The sequence below is a fragment of the Bidens hawaiensis genome, unplaced genomic scaffold, assembly GCF_021521415.1.
Source record: "Bidens hawaiensis isolate Kalapana, Puna unplaced genomic scaffold, B.hawaiensis_p1.1 tig00024460_1, whole genome shotgun sequence".
Classification (NCBI taxonomy): Eukaryota; Viridiplantae; Streptophyta; class Magnoliopsida; order Asterales; family Asteraceae; genus Bidens; species Bidens hawaiensis.
In genome coordinates, this window is record NW_027493863.1 from 61,927 (window position 1) to 83,378 (window position 21,452).

General features: G+C 35.3%; 3 protein-coding genes and 1 pseudogene across 3 annotated transcripts; 3 read left to right on the forward strand and 1 right to left on the reverse strand.

Moving 5' to 3' along the window:
- The first annotated feature begins 2,458 nt into the window (after positions 1-2,458).
- Positions 2,459-4,262, forward strand: LOC143569346 (uncharacterized). Its single transcript, XM_077055291.1, has 5 exons — positions 2,459-2,585; positions 2,683-2,742; positions 2,821-2,928; positions 3,164-3,253; positions 3,348-4,262. The coding sequence occupies exons 1-5, from the start codon at positions 2,459-2,461 to the stop codon at positions 3,767-3,769; spliced, it is 807 nt and encodes a 268-aa protein (XP_076911406.1). The 3' UTR covers positions 3,770-4,262.
- A 278-nt stretch (positions 4,263-4,540) lies between these two features.
- On the forward strand, positions 4,541-5,409 carry LOC143569344 (uncharacterized). Its single transcript, XM_077055288.1, has 2 exons — positions 4,541-5,048; positions 5,127-5,409. The coding sequence occupies exons 1-2, from the start codon at positions 4,641-4,643 to the stop codon at positions 5,403-5,405; spliced, it is 687 nt and encodes a 228-aa protein (XP_076911403.1). The 5' UTR covers positions 4,541-4,640; the 3' UTR covers positions 5,406-5,409.
- On the forward strand, positions 5,291-6,213 carry LOC143569345 (uncharacterized). The gene is made up of 4 exons (XM_077055289.1): positions 5,291-5,334; positions 5,408-5,588; positions 5,712-5,957; positions 6,037-6,213. Exons 2-4 carry the CDS (start codon positions 5,583-5,585, stop codon positions 6,211-6,213), a joined length of 429 nt encoding a protein of 142 aa, XP_076911404.1. The 5' UTR covers positions 5,291-5,334; positions 5,408-5,582.
- A 1,240-nt stretch (positions 6,214-7,453) lies between these two features.
- LOC143569347 (protein FAR1-RELATED SEQUENCE 5-like) lies at positions 7,454-10,227 on the reverse strand (annotated as a pseudogene).
- Between the last annotated feature and the right edge of the window lie 11,225 nt (positions 10,228-21,452).

Sequence of the window (21,452 nt, forward strand, 5' to 3'; positions counted from 1 at the left end):
ACAATTATAATTTTAGTTATAAGTAAGAATACCTATATTGAGCACTAAGTAGAGTCGAACAATGGTGGTAAGTGCTTGAGTGGTGACCGGAGTTCTAATGACCAAAAGAGGAGGGCGGACCTGGTGGTAACTGGTGGAGTGTCGGAGTGGTGGGGTCAAAAATGGGTCAGGTTGGTGATACGGTGGTGGAGTGAATGTTGTTGTTTATTATTTTAACAGTTAAAGAGTGTTTTTTTAAAGGCTGTTCATTGGATAGGATAACAGATTATTCAGTTTATTAGGATTTTAAAAATTTTAGGACCCTACCCGAAATCCGATCTGATTCGAATTATTCCTATCCGATCCGAATCTATCCGAATTCAATTCGGATCGGATTCGGATAATATCCAAATAATTTGAAACAAACCTAAAAAGTTTCCTAATTTTTTGTTCCTAACATTTAATAGTTTAGAATCACAATAAACATACAAACCAGAAAATACGAATTACTCTTGAACACAAATTTAAAGTTCAAAATTCAAGAAATACATATACCAAACTGGAAAATAGCACTAAAACATGTTTTTTATTCGGATTAAACGGATATCCGAATAATCCGAACAATCCGAATTTTAAAATTCCATATCCAAATCTGATCCGAACCCGAATTAGTTATTCGGATATTCAGATTGATCTAGTCCGAATATCCGAATAAGAATTCAGATCGGTTTTTTCGGCTTCGGAATCTGTTCGGATTTCGGTTTTTTTCGGATTTCATATTTCTTGAACACCCCTCGTTAATGTGTTTAATATGTCTAGGCTTTATATTTTGTTTGGACTTTTTTTTGTTGAACTTTTTAATTGGTTGGACTTAAAATACATAGCCGTAACATTATTATTTTTCAGGGGTAGTGTAAGTCAAAAACTGACAGAACATTTTATTTTTTACACTATCGACGAAAAGTTGAGGGATAGCGGAGGCTACCCCTTCTAATACTATATGTCCGTCCTTTCATGCATATGTTACACAAGACATTAATCATATGTTATACGAGACACTAATCTAGTTCCATCTTAGTAAAATATTGTTTTTATATTTGAGTTTGGATACTGTAGAAAATGAGTGTTGGGTAGGAATCGTAGGAATAAATCACAACCGTGTATTGTTATATCCAACGACTGGGATTGTTCCATCCAACACAAAATGTTTTGTTTTGTATAAACGGTTGAGAAGGGGCAAAAAGGTAATACCGTGTTGTTATTTAAATTGGATAGTGCGTATATAGGGGCTTAACGTGGGTCATCCTTACAGTCTGACTTACCAAAATCTGTTCATCCTGATTTCACTCCACCTAAGAACAACACAATTGAGGATAAAAGTGAGGCAATTCAAGATCATTGACGGGATTGCAACAAGTAAGTTTATGGTGCTGCCTTCGTAAGGAGGAATAAAGAAACCCTAATTTTTTATTGCTTTCTTAATTTCCAGTTAAATTAGTGTAGTTGTTGTATGCCGGTGGCACCAACACCGCAAGCACGCATTGAATTTGAATATGTGACAAAAAACTGATAGGTTAATCGGGTAATCTAGGTTTTGTTTATGTGAATGCATTTGGTGTCGTTAGGTTTTGCAGGTCTTGCTTATGGATTTAATTTGTGGTTGCTGGTGTTGTTGTGCTTTCTAGTCGTTAGGGTTTTTGGATAGTGTTGTGTAGGTGAGTTGTGTCTTGGGAGGTCGTGCGATAGTGCTGGTCTGTGAAGTGCGCTGGTTCGGTTGGTGTTGTTTGTCAGGTTTTGTTGCGTTTTGGGTATTTGGGGTTGTGTGTGGCAGCCGCTGTGTGTGTTGTCTGAGTGTAGTGTTTTTGAGAATTTGGTCGGGTGGGTGTTAGGGGTGAGTGGTTGTGTTGGTTAGAGCAACGTTTGGTGTTTGATAATTTGGTGTTGTTTGTTAGATGTTGTGTGTGCTATTTTTGTATATTGTTTGATATTTTTTGTCAGGTGGGTGTTAGGGGTGAGTGGTTGTGTTTGTTAGGGCATGGTATGGGGGGGAAGGGGACCGGGGGTTGTTTTTTGGTGTTGGTATATTTGATGGTTAGGTCTGTGGTGTGGTGTGCATGTTTGTGGTTTATTCGCCGATGGTTTGGTTAGTTGCAACCTAGTAGTTTAGGTGATGTAAAAATAGGATGTGGTAAGTTGTGCTTAGGTTGTAATGTGAAAGTGTGTTTGGTTGTCGTTGTGATGTCAATCAGTGTTTGTGTATTGTTTTAATTTGCTTGATGTGAGTTTACTGGTTTATGACATTTGCGTTAAAAATTATTCAGCAATCAGGAGGAAAAGTGATAGGATAGCGTTGATGTCGTCATTTAGCAAATTCACAAACACGACTTCAAATCCGGTTGACTTGACAAGGGAAGACGAAGGTATGTGATGTTTGATACATGGTTATAACACGTGTGACATAGTTATAGATTAAGCAAACATGTTGTTGATAGTAATTCGTGGTGTTGTTTCAGGGATTCGGGTGTGCAGAAAACATTCGGTAACAAAAACAGGGATGGGAGTCATAAATGTAGGATCGGTTAGCATGAACCGGAAGGCCAGAACAGGTGCGTGTTTGTGTTTGGGTTTCTTAAGACCGTTGATGTATTGTTATGTGAACATAACCTTATAAGTCATTTTCTCGTGTGCTGTTTGATTTTGTAGTAGTAGCGCAATGTGTGAAGGGTGTTGGATCAAAAACGACAAACAAAAAGCCAAAAACAGGTACGTGTTAGTAATTTGATTATGCAGATTGAGATGAGCACTATAAGTTGATAATCTGTGTATTTGGGTAAATTGTAGGTGCCACGGGAAGTGTGGTGGATGTTGGATCTTCAAAATCAAAGAAACGAAATGTTGATGGAGATGACAATGGGAGATCGGTTAGCATGAACCGGAAGGCCAGAACAGGTGCGTGTTTGTTTTTGCGTTTCTTAATACCGTTGATGTATTGTTATGTGAACATAACCTTATAAGTCATTTTCTCGTGTGCTGTTTGATTTTGTACTAGTAGCGCGATGTGCGAAGGGTGTTTGATCAAAAACCACAAACAAAATGCCAAAAACAGGTGCGTGTTAGTAATTTGTGTATGCAGATTGAGATGAGCACTATAAGTTGATATTCTGTGTATTTGGGTAAATTGTAGGTGCCACGGGAAGTGTGGTGGATGTTGGATCTTCAAAATCAAAGAAACGAAATATTGATGGAGATGACAATGGGAGATCTGCTAGAAAAGGTTAGTGTTGTGTTTGAAAAGAATGTAATTGAACCAACAAAGCGTAAGTTGTGAGATATTTAGGTCGGTGTTAATGTGTTGTTGACTCAACCAGGAAAGAAACGTGTCGCGGTTTCTGCTAATGATTCAGATGATGACTTCCAAACTCCAATGAAGAGGAGAAAAGAGGTTGTACAAGAAAGAGTGGAAACGGTTGTTGGACCGAAAGAAGTACCTTACACCGCCGTGTTTGATAAACTAATTCGGGTCAGGAATCCGTTGATAAACCTTTGCGTGATAATTGATTGTTTAACGGTGGAGCAATGGAAAGAAGTTGAGAAGATGGGATTTGGATCAGTTTGGTTATTGAAAATATCACAGGTTCCAACGAAGCTAGGGTATTGGTTGTTGACTAACTATGATCATGTAACCAATAGTGTGAACGTTGGTACACATAAAATACAAATAACAAAGGAGATGGTGAAAGACGTACTCGGGATTCCCATGGGGGAAGAATATTGTAATGGAAACAAATAAAACGAATTTGAAGGAACCTGTTATTAGAGAATGGATGGCACAGTTTGGAAGTAATAGGGGTCTGAAAACTATTGGTGAGGTCAAACGAATGATGAGGTCTTCAAACACAGTTAGGTTGTTCCAACTGAACTTTTTGATAGCATTTAATACCGTGATGGGATCATGTACCAAAGAATCGAAGGTGAACTTGAGGTTTGTGAAATGGATGCACACGAAGGTGGATATAAAGAGTTTCGATTGGTGTAGCTATTTGATAACATGTTTGAAGAGAATGAGAAGGGACTGGAATGGGAGAGAGCATTACCATGGCCTGTTAACACTGCTAGCGGTAAGTGTATCCAATATTTTGTGTTTCTATGATAGTATTATGTGTCTCTAATGCTTTGTTGGGATTGGCAGCTGGTATACGCGCATGATAAAGGTAAGGAGACACATTCAATTTTACCGGCTCTACAACACTATGACATTCCGACCTTCTAAAAACTGCATAGTGATGTAGAAAACGATGGTACACGTTTTAGAAGTTGGCTGAAGAAAACAAAAGGCAAGACGATGGAAGGTAACAACATTGGGGGTAACAAAGATGGAGTAGTTGATGACCCTGCAGATGAAGAGAGGATTTATATAACAGCTTGTGATGCTAATGATGGAATGTTTTCAATGAGCACAGATGAAGGTAACGGCATAGCGACACAAGAAGCGGAGAACGTGATAGAGCTTGGGTACAGTGAGAAAACGCCTCCATGTGTGTCCGACTGGTTAAATCCCAAAATGCGAAGGTAAAATTATTTGTAGTTTTTTTTAGCTGATAGCTTTTGTTACGTGATGGTTTAGGTGTTTAATTTGTAAACCTTAAATGTTTTTGTAAGGAATGGGAGGTTTAATTGAAGCGAAAATTATTCAATTTGACGATTTTGTTGATTATGTAGAGGAGATAATAAAAGAAGCAATAAGTAAGTATGAGGGTGAGGAAGGTGTTAGACAAGCAAAACTCAAATGGGAGTCAAGGTTGACCAGGTATGCAAACAAACACGAGAGCAGCACAGGCGGCGACGGTGTCAAGGTCGGAGATACACTGTCTAAAGAAAAAGATCTGGTGAGCGAGGCTGAAAAAAACCCAATGTTTGAGACCACACAAGTTAGTTGCTCATTGGTTGAGCACGTTAACGAAGTAGAAATGAATGCACTTAAAAGTGGTAAGAAATTCAAGACTACACCGCCCGTTGACCGGCCCTCCTTTGACCTTATGATGTCACAACTCACGCCTATTGAGTACCAGGTTAGTATAATTTTATTATATGCAGTTATGGCTTACTTTCCTCGTGTGTAAACGGATTATAATAAGTGTATGGTGTAGGATAAAACAACACCGTCAACTCCAGTTTGTCCGATTCCCTACAATGTGCAAGTAGATGTACCTATTCAAGGACATGAAAAACGACCAGCGCGTGAAGTAAATCTGCCAGACAATATGAGATCGCCTTATGCGAACAAGAAGGTCATGTTGGATGTTAAGCGAAGGATAATGTTGCGTGCTCCATATTTGCTTCGAATAAGGATGAATGGTAGATGCGTAATTTTGTTTGGTAGTGGTTATGTGCTGGAACTGAATAACCACATTTCCTTTATGTTATGAAGGAATTTTGTGTTTCAAACAAAAGAAGGTGCTGTTGTTCCAAGAGTTTCGTTTGAGAGCTTGTATCCGGGGATATCTGTTCATGTTAGTGTGTTACAAGCTTGGGCATCGCTACTGAACGCTGAGGATAAGTTTTGGAATAGATACGACCCGCCAAGATTCTTTTGTACTCCAAACATGCTGGTATGGCTCTAACTACTCGTTCCATGTTTGAGGATGTATGTTGTTAAAATAAATGTAGGTGTGTTTTTGGAAGTTTTATTGTTGCTAGAATCATTAAGTGTGTATTATGTTACCTTGTACCAGACTGTGGAGGAGCTTAATGAGAACGTTTCAAACAAGGATAGACTTGATGTGTTCAGGACCAATATGGAAAATTGTTTGAAAGATGCAGGGCGGGATAGCATAGAAGAATATGAGTTGATGTTTATTCCAATTCTGCATGCGAAACATTTCTATGTGATGTGTTTCAATATGAAAAGCGCCAAAGTGGAGGTGCTAGACAACCTTGGTGGTGATGAAGAGTTTGATTCAAAACAACCACCAATCATGGTAATTTTTTTTCTTACAATTGCATTCGTATAAGTCTTTCATAACTTGATACATGGTGAATCTGTGTGTATTTCAACAGCAACACACCTTGTCTGATTACCTAGCGGAGATACAACATCCAATTGCGGAAACACTTAGAAGTAGTAAACGAACACGGCTGAAGATGGGCTGGAGGACGCTGAATAATATTGTCGATTGTGGCATGTTTGCAATGAGACACATGGAAACATACAAGGGTAAGCAATTGAAAAACTAGTATACTGGTTTGGCGCCTGAGTCGGAACTGCAGAAAAGACAGCTTAACGATCTGAGATTGAAGTATTTGTCAAAGATGTTGCTAGCTGATGTTAACATTTGGAGGGATGAAGTGAGAAAGGAAGCTTGTGAGTATGCTAAGCTGGACGCTGTTCAGAAAGAAAAGCTGGATGAAGGTGTGTTTGACAGGATATATCACAGGGTTGAAAGTGCGCTCTGATTCAATGGGTTGTTTTATCATAAGACCTTTAGTAAGTGTTTTTGGGAATTTGTGTTTTGTTGATGTTTTCTAAATCCGTATCGTATGGATTATGTATGACTTTTAATAATTTATGTTTGAATGCTTTGTTTTGGTATTGGTTTGCGTAACTCAGTTTAATGTATCTGGTATGCTTTGAATGGATTAAGTAGTTGGTAAGTTGGTATTTTTTGTTAATGTGTAAATGGGTTTGTTTAAAGTGGGTGTGTGGTTGGAAGAGGACTGTATGTTTGGGACGAATATCATTCTGGTGGTAAATAATGGCAATGTTACTACGTTGAGAGTAGTAAGTTCTTCAGGGATTGTAAGTTGCATAGTCGCTAAAAACACAAAAAATGAGGTTTTAGAGGAGTCCAAATCGGCACAACGAAAACCGACACGTACTTGAAACTGGTGTTTAATGTTTGATCAGTAGTGCGCTAACCACTTTAAAAGTCTGGCAAGTTGTGAATATGAAAGATTAACAAGACGATGACGGTCGACCGACACGTTTCATAAAACAAAACAATAAGATTAGAGTTTGAAGATTTAAAATATACGATGCGATAATATCAATAAGAGGAACCAATGCAACACATGACAAGATAGAAACACATATAAATTATGCCACAGAAAATGCAGCAACACAATTTCAGTATCGAAATTGATCGAACTGCAACTGAGCGTTGACCCGTGGGTAGACTTTGTGGACAGAAATATGAAGAAATTAAAGTGGTCCAACATCAATTGAAGTTAACGAAAAAGCCCATCATGACATTATATATTGTCGTATATAATAAGACAATGAGAAGATGAGGTAAACTGTTGAGATGTGTAACAAGTCCTATAACAACACATGAATAAGCAGTGTAGTTAAAAGCAAAAAAACGTGATAACACCTAGTAGTATTAAAAACCACAAAAGACAAAACCATAAACCACTAATGTTGTATGACACAACGAAAGTAAAACAAAGCACAATAGTAAATGATAAAGGACATGTATTAATTTGTTGGAAGCTTGTCGCATTTACGCCTGTCATGCTCTTCAGACCCACATATTTGGCATGTCCTCGATTTTCGTGGTGGTTTGGTTCTTATTTGTTCACGAATTGACTTGAAACGTTTCTTAGATATACAACCTTTAGTTCTAATGCCAACCGGAATACGAACAATGTCTTCAGAAGGCTGGTTAATTCCCAATAAATTGGCAATCCGGTCGTTGTTGGCTTCGGATTGGGGTGCTGATGTAGACTCATCTGCCTGAACCAGGTAGCCTTGTACAAATTTATTAAACAAAGCTAGCTCATCCATTTTTCCTATTAAACGTTGAACAACACATTCAACACCCAACATAATGTCACGAACAACACCCTGAGGACCTTGAACATTTTTTTAGTTTTTCGTTCTTATTGGGTAACCGCATGGATGATTTAGGCACAACTTCCCTTGTCCAGCGCCTCAGAACATAGTTTTTTGGGAAGACTTTAACTTCGCAAAAGTTAAGCACATAAAATATATGTCGACATAATAAACCATATTGCTCAAACCAATGACAACTACACGTGACCACCATGTCAGACTCTCTAAAGTATACCTAAAAAAAAGAAAGAAAATAACGTTATGATAACAACACTAAGTTAATGTCGTCGATATGAATATGGTTTAATAAAATGTATATACATGTTAAGATGAAGTGTACCTCAAAAAAAACATTTCCAGTAACATCTTTGTCCTTTATGGAAAATTTAGTAAAATCACCAACTTGAGAGACGGCCATAGACCCACATCTATGAATAGAACAATGAATTTCTTCTTGTACATCATTGAAAATATTTCTTGTTTATATCCTATTTGCATCTCTCTCGATCTCAAGATTGCTGATAAAATCAGGATTCGTGTCTCGGGTGTCATGGTCATTCTTTTGGTGTTTGTATCTTTGGTATTCTATTGCAGTTTCGAAATGAGTTAGGAACTCAACCAGCGTTAGGCTGCTGTTAGACACTTGACCAAAAAAATGGTTCTCACTCTCGGACCGTGAAGTTGTTCGCATGAGGCCCGACATAGGTTCATGACGGTAAAAAGCGGGAATCCAATCACTCCTCACAGAGAACATATCAGTCAACCATTTGTGTCCCGCTAAATTAAAATCCAGCATGATCTTCATCCATTCAGCTTCAAACTGAGCAGGTTCAATAAAATCCGTCCATACAATGTCACAAATCCTCCTTTTGAAGGTTTTATCTTTTGCCAAAGTCTTCCCAACCTGACATTAAAAACAAAGCTAGTTGATTATGTAAAACATATATAGTACAAAGTGCTTAATAAAATTAGTAACCTTTTCTGCAAGTTTCCGCATAATGTGCCACATGCACAACCGGTGTCTCGAATTAGTAAAGACTTGTTGGATGGAATTTTTCATAGCCGAATCTTGGTCGGTGACAACAACACGAGGCTCCCTGCCCATCGAATTCTTAAAAACTTGTAACAACCACTTATACGAGTCCGTAGTCTCGGATGCAAACAATGCCGCACCAAAAGTTATATTGCGATGGTGGTTGTCAATGCCAGTAAATGGAACAAAGACCATATCATACCTGTAGAAAGAGTAAGTGAATATCAGCAGAGACCTAAAAAATAATAATAGTGATAACAGAAAAAAAAAAGGTTGGAAAACATACTTGTTTGAACGAAAAGTTGAGTCAAAAGACACTACATCCCCAAACATAATGTAATTACGTTTCATATCTTCGTCCGCTCAAAAAAGACCAGCAAGCTTACCCTCATCACCAGTAGTGTATTCATATGAAAAATCTGGTAGATACTCCTTTTTATCCATTAATCTCTGAACAACCATTTGGGCATCATACTTACCAATATATTGGCTAATATTCCTTTTGAAGTTCTTACAATCATTAGCAGTGGCACCAACCTCTTCAAAACCACCGTAATGTGTTCTCATGAAATTAAAGGCCTTTACAGGTCATATATTCATTTTCGATAAGCTCATAATCAATTCTTGTTTTACGTATGTAAGTTTTCTAGCAGCACGCGTAAACTGATAATCTAAAGCATCGATTAGTGGATGTTATGTTCTTCCAGAAAGGCATAAACCATGTAGGTGTTGTTATCCGTAAGGGAAACCTTCAAATGTGCATGACATCCGGTTCGAATAGAGGGTATGTTACGACGTTGCTTGGTAGGATCTAAAACCTCCGGGTCATTCAAACTATCAACTTCAGTAAAAGTTTTATACCCTTCTTTTGAACAAACAAAATATTTTAAGGTTATCAAACCATGTTTGGTTGATTGTGTAGTCATCCGAACCGTGAAACCACCCAGTTTGGCATAGTTAACATAGAATGCAAGAGCTTGATCAACGGTTTGAAAAATCATTCCCATCTGTGGCCTTTTAGAAAGCGGGACATCAAGAGTATAATACTTCATACCAGACCTAGGTGATGTTCGAACGATACCAACACCATAGTTGTCATTGGCGTCTTGCTCGACATATGGATCTGTAAAAATATAATTATGTAGCGTATCAAAATAAAATACAACACTAACACACCTAATATGGTACGTTAGTAGTAATCTCTAAACAAACCTAAATGTTTTCATACTAGTTATTACAGTTGCAATAACAACACGCTGAAGAGGTACCAAATAACACACATACTAGTTATTACAATTGCAATAACAACACGCTGAAGAGGTACCAAATAACACACATGTGTTTTTTCAGTTCGTTTACAGTTTCCCGCTACAAAACAGCACATGGTCGCTACACAACTCAACCTAAATTTTCAGGGAATTTTAGTGATTACTTCAAGAATAACAATCTTCCAAAAAAACACAAGTATAAGGTACATGCAACAGGGGCAACAACATGTTTATGACTATGTTTCATGAAAAACTAATCAGAAACCCTAAAGTAATGAAATCAATTACTATTTAGGCACAACAACACCATAACCTTTATGTAGACAACAATATGAATCGTATGTTTGTTGTAAGAAAATTCATAAACCCTAAAACTAACAAAATAAAAAACTGGTTATCGATAAATGAAGGTTTTTGTGCACTATAACCTTTATGCTAGCAAATCAATACAACAATAAAAGATTGATAAGAACAGATATTTACCTGGTTCAACCGGATTATCCATTTCAATTGTTAAAAACCCTGAATGTTGAATGAACTAAACTCCTTTCTTATAATGTTATTGTAGACTAAAAAAATCAGTGATTTGCAACCTCTGATTGTTAGCGTAAGAGATTGTGGAAGAGTGATAAAAATAATACATTGATTTTCCATACCTGATTACTAGCATATGAAGATCGTGGAAAATATTGTAACGGGCTGTGCTTGATTGCAGGAATTTAAAGAGATTGTATTTTACAATCTCACCCTTTTTAATTTAATTATTATTTTTCATTTACTTTATTCTTATTGGTTCTTACATTTCTTACTAAAATAAGGCTTTCTATTTGATCCTTCCTCCGTTCTATAACGGTCCCTACCATTTCACCGCTACAACTGACTGACACTTTTTAACATTTTAACACATGCTTTTGTAGCCATGAGTCCAGCATTTAGAGGTGGATGAACTAAAGAAAGATCTTAGCCTATAAAGCCGTAGGTCAAAATGATATATATTTGATTAGTATTTTGTCATGTTATTTTGATTATATATACTGATACGATCATTGATCAACTTTGTTAAAGAGACATATTTTCCATGCACACCCACCCAAAGGTGACATAAGAGCTAGGACCTATTGAGCTACGCTCATATATATTATAAAGATGGTATGCACCCTGATCTCTGGACATTGATAACCCTTTTTGATTTTGTGTTTATTTTATACCCTTTTTATCCGTTTTAATGAATTTGTAGATTCATAGAAAACTGAGCAATTCTGCATATTCTAACCAATTTTAGAAAAGGTTTGTATATACGAATGTCTTGTATTGTTCTTGCCTTTTTATGATTTTTTTTAGTATAATGTTTAGAGATTAAGAGCTATTGTAAGTTTCAATGATCTTCTATAGTTTTATTTAATTAGAAAAGGATTGTGTAATTCAATTATTCACAATTGTAATGAAACCATACTTTTAAAAGAGCAAACTAGAAAGGCACTCAAACAAAAACAATCAAACTCGTAATTTTTGGTGTATTACTTAATTGATAGGTGCATATGATTAAAAACAATTTTTTGAATTTCATAGTAACAATTACTTGAATTTTACGGTTTTTGGTTTATAGTGCACTAACATTAAAAGTGTGAAAATGTGACGCCTGCAAAATGTTGGATTTGTTATTCATGATAATTCGAAAATCTCCTTAAAATTGTGTACAATTTCATATCTAGTAATTTTGTTGGTTCTGAAGATTATTCAATCGGATAATTTCCAAAGAGATCAACAAAGATGTGAAATTTGTTAAAGAATTTCGCACCAAAGTTTGACCAAATCAGTTTCTATTTAAAAATGTAAAGTGGTGCAATGAATCATCGTGTTCCTTAATGAAACATCATGGCATTTGACGGTTATAGTTGTCATAAATATCAATTAAAACTTATATCAGTAGACTTGTTCATTATAAGAAGCAAGTTGCTGCTACTAATGATTGTTAATATTGGCACCAAATTGTTGTTACCGATGAAAAACGTGGTTGTCGACCTTCGCTTTTGCTATCAAAGATAATTTTTACTATTAATCTCCAGTCACTATCAAAGATCAATTCTAAGCAACTTTTACACAACTTTGTTATTCTGAGACCAGGGCTTTGCATGCCCCTTAGCACCGGAAGTTGTTTGCCTTTGAACTCCGTTACCAGACCGTAAGCCCCCCCCCCCACCCACCCCACCCCACCCCACCCCACCCCAAGGCCCCCTCTTTGAACTAACAAGGTATCTCAAGTGGTTGAAGTCAAAGCATTCTTAAACATGTGTGCACTCCATAACGTTCAATTTGTTTTAACTTTGATTATGAATTCTCATATCGGTCACTAAGTATATTTTAACTATACCTGATAGCTAGATGACACTAATTATATCACTATAAGAAAAAAGGATGTAGATGATCCAACATGAGTTGTTAAGTTGAGATTCTCTTAATCCGATTAAGAAAAAGAAGTAAACCTTGATGGGTCACATTATCGATACCTATGATGTTGTTTTAGTTTTGAATTACGCCAAGGTTTACTCATGATTATGAGTTAGAATGCGATACATTGTTTGGAGAGATCGGTCCACTACGAATAAGATTTCTCGCTTTCCAAAGAGCCATGATAGTTTAGTCAGACGCCTTTTTGTGCTCCTAATTGATTTTGTAATCAATCACCTTTTGTTTAAACAACAAAGGTTGTCATTATGTAAATATTGGCAATCTTTCAACATTGAACATTCATCATTATGATAAGCCATGTGATATTTATCATAGATTTATTTAATAGTAGTTGTCAAACTTATTTTACCTCTGATGGTCAAAGATATATTATGGTTGAACTATAAGTGGGTTATAGAACACTAGGTTTGCTCTTGATCATATAATCTATAACGTCGTAGAAATTATGTAAAAGATAACAATATTTCATATCCTACTTTTAAATATAGTATTAGATTTTATTTTCAGCGAGCATTTGCCATTTCATAGACTTGAACCCAAGACCTCCCAACCCCATAAGTTAGCATAGATGGAAACTAGAGGGACCATTTCTGTCAACTATGCAAACTCTTTTCGGTTGGTAAAAGGGGTCAAAATGGACCGTCTTCTCACACGCACTAAAAAGAATAAAGATCTTAAGAAAAGAGAAAGGGATCTTGAAGATTATTGCTTTGTGTTTTTCATATTTTAATGAATCCTTTTTATGATGCAACTTATAGTATTTACTATTTAGCAAACTACTTTCCAAAGTATTATAATATGCAGCAGGATACTTTGAGAAGAATTACATATATTTATTTGAAAGAGAAAATTGTGATTTGTAGCTTTTGTTTTAACGGCAGGGGCACTATACAGATCTAATTATTTAATCGATCAATATCTGCCATGTTCGATTGCAGTGCATATTTTTCTTTCTCAAATCTTTTGGGTTGTTGACCAAAACGCAGACACCTTACGCATTAGCATAGGCGGACATAAAGGTTAAGGAGGTTGAGTATAGGCTCATCGTCTACTGGCGCTTAGCCCATATTCTTAATGTAGTTAAGGTTTAATTTAGGTTAAGTGCCCACCCTGCAAACCCAAGCTCAAAGACCCAATTTTCTTATTCTAGTTCAAGTGTCTATTGGTGTCTAACACGTATTCGTAGTGTAGTTAACGGCCCAATTTTCTTATTTTAGTTCATGTGTCCACCTACAAAACCCAAAGCTCAAGGCCCAAACCAGTTTAATATTTGATAGTCTATAGACTCAAATTAGATGCGGTGTGCGATGTGACTTCAAATTTTATTTTATTTTTTATGACCTTTTTATTTAATCCTTGTACACGTTATTGTTGTTTTTTTTGTCAAGTTTTAGTTTTTTTTCTTAATCATTTACTTGTTTAGTGAATTGGTGATGTTTCACAAGCAAAAGAAATACAAGATGCTTATTTCTTATTCTCTTATATAATTGTGTGGAACTGTGGATCATTTATAATAATTGTCAGAAACATGTAATCATATGCTTCTTTAGTTTCAATAATCAACCTAAACACAAATTCATACAAATTATAAGTTGAAGAAGGCAAAGGAAATGAAACCCTAACAACAAAGGAAACTAGAGATTACATTGTTGATTGTTATTGTTATTATTATTCATTTGATATGGAAGGCAGTCAGGCACGCCTTTATAGCCACAAAATCATTACCAAGTGACCTTTAGAAAACAAAGTCCTTTCACGTGATTGAGGGATGCGTACTGATTTATTCGTTAACGTTCCTTTGACAATAGAAAGTCAAACAATGCTCATTAAAGCTTCCAAGTTTAAGCATTAACATAACAAATCCCTCAACTTTCTAAGATTTGTAAATTTAGTCAAACACTAACTCCTTGGTCTTGGCCACTCCAGATTCATGCCCAACAAAATAACTCCTTTCATGCACGATCTTAATAGCGGAACATCATTCCATCATCATGTAAACAAAAAATGCAAATAATAAGAGAACAGTTGTATGAGCCACATGCTTGACATTAAATTAAACTATGTGTTGGAAAATTTATTAGTGAAAATGGGTTTTTCACTAACTTGGGACATAAATAATATATTTATATATGTGTTGTATAAATATTGATTTGAGTATCCAAAACGGAGCTTAGATGAATGAATATCAATGCTCGAAGTTGTATGGTTGGAATAACCAAAGAAGAGAAAATTGGATTTATCTTTGACATCAGGTCCCACGTAGGAGCGTATGAGTGTCGCGCCTGCATAACGGACTGTTGCGAACAGTTTTTTGGACCTGGTCAAATAATTTGTTTCAACTCATGTCATGAATAAATATGATGGTTTTGATTCACCACTTAAATCTAATTAAAAGTATTTAACCATGTTAATTACAATAATTAATTTCAAGTTTATACAAGATTAATTATCTTATTTATGACTAAATTAATTTTATTGTTTATGACATATTAATTTGGTTAAAGTATTTCTCATTTTGTGTAAGTATATAATGAACTTGTTGGTTCATGTTGTAGATAGACTTAAAAAAGTTTTGGAATCACTTACACACACTCATGACAAAATTTAGAGAGGAGCACTCTCTATATTATGTCAAATAACTTCAACAAATTTTCCTACATCTTGATAAACACTAATATAGCCGGTGACTTCATCGGGTTCGTGGCCATCTCCGGCAGTACACATACTGTTCCGGTTGTTGTACCCTGGGAAACAGACGCGCTTGAGAGTAGGCATGAAATCTGTTTTAAGGGCCCCGTGTCTAACACGATCCTCAACCAAAACTGTTACCCAATTTCAATAAACGAATTGTTGTTTTGAAGAAACATTTGTTGGAGACTCAAGTGATGAAGACTTGTGACATGGATGCTGGAAGAAAGCTTATGAATGCTCTCTTAGTAAGATATGGATTGAATCATTTCGGTATATAAAATTGCATTTTATATTCTATTTATGTACTTTTGTAAACGGTATTGTACTAAGTGAATTTCCCAGGATTAACGAGAGTATTGTTATTATTTTTTTATTATTATTTTAACTAAAAGTGAACCACTTTTCCTACACTATGTATATATTTCAACAAGAATGAAATTAGGAAAAGGGCCCGAAAGTTCATTATGATTTGGACCTCCAGAATGATGTGGCCGGCCCTGTCGTCTTCGACCCGACCCATTTATTTTACCTGATCCATTTTCTACCCCAGTAGCAAAAATTTTTGAATTCGTCTCTGCACATTAGCATAATTGAATGTGTATGTAAGTTTTGAAAATCGGTACAAAACTGTTTCAAAATACCAATTTTGTACTTGAATAATGACACATGGTTATTATTCTTAAAGATGCAACATAGATGTGTGCAAAATATATGTATCTAAAAGCTATGTTCAATTCTTGAGCATAGTCGAGTCATGATATGTTTTTAGGCCGCCATAAGCCTGTGGTATTTTGTATGGTAGGTTTCCCAAAGCTCTAACCATCATGCTACCACCATAAAAGAGCCGCACGTGGGCGCAAAGATTGGATTTTCGCATAATAAGGGATACGACTAAGGCTATATTAGATACAAAATTGTGAAACTGAGGGACACTATATTTACAATCTATATTGGTACTTAATGCGGTTTTCGAGTTCTAGTATTGAGTCAAGACTTCCAAATGGTTGAAAGAAAGTAAATCGTCACGGCTGAGGTAAAAGCTTTCTATGCATCTTTATCTTGCCGATTGAAATACGTACCATTTTCCATGCATTTTGACACATCTGCCATAATTATGTATGCTACTAATTGTTAGCTAAGCATAGAAGCTTATTTATATAAGCAAACTACTACTTAGAACCAATTCGCAACCTATTCACTAAATTAATCTAATTTTAAGTACTTCAATTAATTCTATTAAGTAAGCACATTGATATATACTGCAACTCAATGCCTATGGGTAACAGCAGTTAACAACCTACATAAAAAAATAACATCAATCTTCAAGTGCAAATATCTATATTTTGATTCTACGTGACTTAACACACTCTTCAGTCTTCACTATCTATACACCCAAAAAATCAAGGGCGGATTCGTTAAGAGCCCAGATGGGGAAGGCCCAACTGAATTTCAGCCCACCATTGTCATTTTCTTCAAATCTCAATTTATTGCAGTTATTTTGACCGTATCATACGGAGAAAAATCTTGAATCCGTCACTCAAAAGATTATTAGAAACATGGTGTGCCTACAATAAACGAATAGTTCAATAGCTATAGTCGGTAGCAAGAACATATAACGAGGCACTATAGAAAATTTTATTTTGTGTGACAAGGATTTACCCCTTGACTTGAAGCTTAATCCAAAACATTGACCATCTTTGGTCGAATACTTTTAGAATAGACTTCATTATCATTGAGAATGCTATCTCGTGATTTGAAATATGTTTGGTGGATTTAAATTATTCTATCAAGAAAACAAAGGATAATATAATAAACGCCTTAAATTAGGGTTATAATCAAGCAAGAGTTTTTTTAGTGAAAATATATATGACTTCGGGTTTTTAAAATTTTTTTATTATTATTTTTTAATATAAAGAGTAAACTATTTTCTTTAAAAAAAATGGTTATTGTTTCAAAGAGATATGAAAGGTCTCTTCTTTCAAAACTTAAAACGCTCACTATAAGAAACATGTTTAACTACAGTAGTAGTTATACATAAAAATGAATATCGAATACAAAATAATACAAAAATATCCAGTATTATTTGATACCAGAACCTTGTATTTAGCCCGGCTCAAATAATGGGGAATGCGTGTCCTAGATCACACCTATAATGTACAACGAAACTTAAACATTAACTTACACGATCAAGAATGACCACACTTTGAAAAAGAAAAAAAAATCAAAATGTGCATTGAATTACTAAAATGTACAACTTAGAAGCTGATGACAAAGGTATAAAAATGTATTGTTGATTTGTTGAATAATAACAGAGTTGGCAGGTCAAATATCAACTCGTGGTTTAATTATTTTTACGTTCTCGTAAATGGCATCCTCTGTTTCTGTTTTGGCTCATGGTTCATGATTTTGATTATTCGATTCAGGATTAAAATCCACATATAGGTAGAAAAGGGTGGTTATAAGTATTCGAAAACATACATCTAAACAACAATGACTCGTGGCCCAATGGATTAAGCGCTGGTCGTGTCAGTTTTATTTTAATATTTTTTGTTCTGATACCATGTATCGTACAAATAAAAGAATTGTATAACCTCGCAAATCTATTTAAACTTGGTGAAAAATAAGAGAATAACAAAATACTAATTAACTTTCTATATATTTGGTTTGTTTAATTAGTAAAGGATAACTTTGTGAAAGAGCCGTTCTACAAGGTAAATAAATAGCGGAACTCGAAATCTTGGCTTCGATTGAAAGGTTAATTTTGTTATACATATGTCCTAATTGTGAATGATGGGCTTATGCTATCTTCTTGATTTGTTAATGCGATGGGTTACATCATTAATACGAGACAGATAATGGAGACATGGGGAGACTAGAACAGACCCAGTACGTAAAAGCATTGTTGAATTTGCTTGTTGTGCAAGGCCATCTATGAGATTCCACATACGCTCTGTGAAAGTGAAAATAGACCCTCCATATAAATATATTCATAAAAGTTTTGTAAATGGAAGCCTACAAAAGAGAGAATAAGTGAACAGAAAACGAAATGGAGAACCCATGACTTTAATATTTTGATATGGAGAGTGATCATTTCTTAAATCCATACTTTAGGTTTCATATACTGGATACAATAGATAATTTAATAGAAATTTTCTTTTCTCACGCATATCCAAAACCGACCTTGGGAATGGACGACTATGAGGTGGGAGATGAGTATCAGGAGTTTCATTCGGTGTTATTTTAAAATGATTAGAAAGTCTTCGATTTAGTTGGAACTTGTTGATTAAAAAATTTGGTGCTGTTTTTCCCATCTGTTTCGAGTTTACCGTCATTTCCTAAGGGGGTGTTTGGCCTAGCTTTTATTTTTTAGTTTATTCTTATATTTTAAAGTAGTTTATAGCTTATTTTTTATTATTTGATAAGTTTTTTTAAATGTTTAGATTAGCTTATATTCTACAAGTTGATTATAACGTCTTAATAAGTTGTTAAATCCATTATTCTTTAATTTGTTATAGTAATAAGTTGCTTTAATATTATTAATCAATCACCATTTGAAGGCAAATGAGTAATTTATCACCTTAAACAAAAAAGCTTCTTCAACTCATGTGAAGGCAACCCAACAAAGATTCATGTCTAATGTCCCCGATCCAACATATGTTTTTTTTTCTTTTGAACGAAAAATTTTGAACCTAAGACCTTCCCTTTAAATAGAGATGGGATTTTTTCCGCAATACCCGTACCCGTGCTCGTACTCGTCTATTCTATACGAGTCCTGGTATCATGATTTTTGGGTTTCGATGTTCGGTACTAACGGGTACCGAATACCGTACCGGTTACCCGTTTGGGCTTTTATTGGGAATTCCTAACACTCATAACTCAACCGTCCATAATATCTTCATGTGGTTCAAGCCTCAAGGCTTCAAGCGGGCTTTTCAAAACCTGAATTGTGATATATGTTCCCATCGGTAATCAAACTTTCAAAGTCCGGTCAATAACTGGTTGTTCGACGTACTGTAACCGGTAACCCTAGTTCAGACCTATGACCACCATCATACGCAAATAACAATGAAAGTCGACTTCTCTGTAGTATCCTTCGATTGGTTTTTGGATCACAAACATCATATAATAGTGATAAGAACCATTAAAAGGCATATAATCCATATCTTGATTTAGGTTTTGGTGATTGGTCGAAATTAGTTGAAAGTATATAATGCATATCTTGATTGGGTTATAGTTTACTTGTACCGGTATCGAAACCAAGTTAAGGAAAGATTTAAAAAAATAAAATAAAATGGTGGCAATACCGAAAGTACTTGTACTTGTACCCGTACCATAAAATCGCCAATTCGGTACTAGTATGGTACCCAACTTTACTAATTTTCGGTAAATACACTTTCGGTACCGGTATAGGTACGACACAAATATCATCCCTGCCTCTGAAAGGCAAGATTCGCTACCAACTGGGCTAGCCTCAAATTGGCAAAAACTATGTAACACCCTATCCAACATTTCTAATATGTTCTCTATTATATGCAAGTTTTTTTTTTTTAAAAAAAAAGAAAAAGGCTCAAACACTAGACACAAAAGATCATCCTGTTGAATTGATCACCTTTCTATTCGAAGAACAAAACATGGTAACATATCCTATATACCCAGAATAAATCCCACAACAAAACCTCATTGGACCGAGAACAAAATGCTTTTGGCGAAACCTTCAATAAAAAAACGTCACGGGGCTACCGCTTAACCAAATGTTCTTTGGTTTAATTAGATATGAGAGCATCACAGCCTGTGTCACATCTCTATTTTTATAATTATACTAAAAATATTACATTTTTAAATGACTCAAAAGGATAACTCACAATTTTTTTATAATTATTTTTATGAACTGTCCACGTTTTGCACCATAATATTTTAATTATAGATTATAGATATGTTTGTGGTTTTATAATCTAAATTATACAATGTAGTTGCTTCACGCAGTGGCGGACCCAGGATTTTTTGTCAATGGGGTCCCAATTTTTTCGGTTTACAAAATTTTTCGGGTCGGTCGTTATTCGGGTCGGGTCGAGGCGAGGAACATAATAAAACACGGAACTATGGTGTCATTGGAAACGAGTAAGTAGAAGAATCTAAATTAGAAACTAGATGAAACATACACTTTTAATTCATACCCGAAAAACATGAACGTAATCTATATATATGGTCTTACATAATTGACCAAAACATGAAAAAATAACTCTTACACAAATAAATGATTAATTATAATATACATACACAAGGTAAATAATAAAAGAATATGCAAAATCCATGTTAACATTATATATGTTGCATGGTGATAATGACTATATGAGAGAAACTAACAAAAAGCACAAATACCCTAACTGAATAACTAAGACTAGGATATTAAAAAAACAACAAAAAAGGAGTATGATGGGGCTTGAACCTACAACCTCTCACAAGTAAAACAAGGGACTTTCCACTGTACCAGTTCAATCTTAATAGTATGGGTTCCAAGTATTAATTTTTATGGGGTCCTTACAAAATTTGATATACCGTCTCTAAGTAATTTTTAAAAAACATCGGTGTCCCGGGACCCCGATCGGACCTATGTGGGTCCGCCCCTGGCTTCACGTTTTCTATAATATATTCTAACAAAACAATTTGTTTAATCTCGTTTTCAGATCAATATTTCAAATACATATCTTATTAATTTTGACTTCAAACATCTAATAATATAACACCTCTCAACTTTAAACAAAAATAATAATAAAAAAATAATTAATTTATAAACTAATAAACACATGATGTACTTAAAAGAGCAAATAAACTAAAACATATCTCAAAAGACATCGAAAGGGGGCGTTGGGCAATATTCGTTTAGAGGGGGCGTCTCTAGGGCTTAGGTTTAATATTCGAAAAACAGAGGTTTTTTGGCCGTCATGTGATGATTCGAAGAAAGTGTCGGGTTTATTCCCTGGAGAGATTAGCAGGCCTGCGATGGGAGTTAAACTCTTGGGGGGAGCGGTTAGTCGGGATGCAGAGTTTATTCGGTCTTTGGCAACTAAAAGAGCTTTGAGGGCGGTTGAACTTATGAAACGCCTGTCGGATCTGAGGGACCCCCAAAGTGAGCTCCTTTTGTTACGCTCGTGCATGGGGGTTGCTAAGTTAGTGTTTGGGC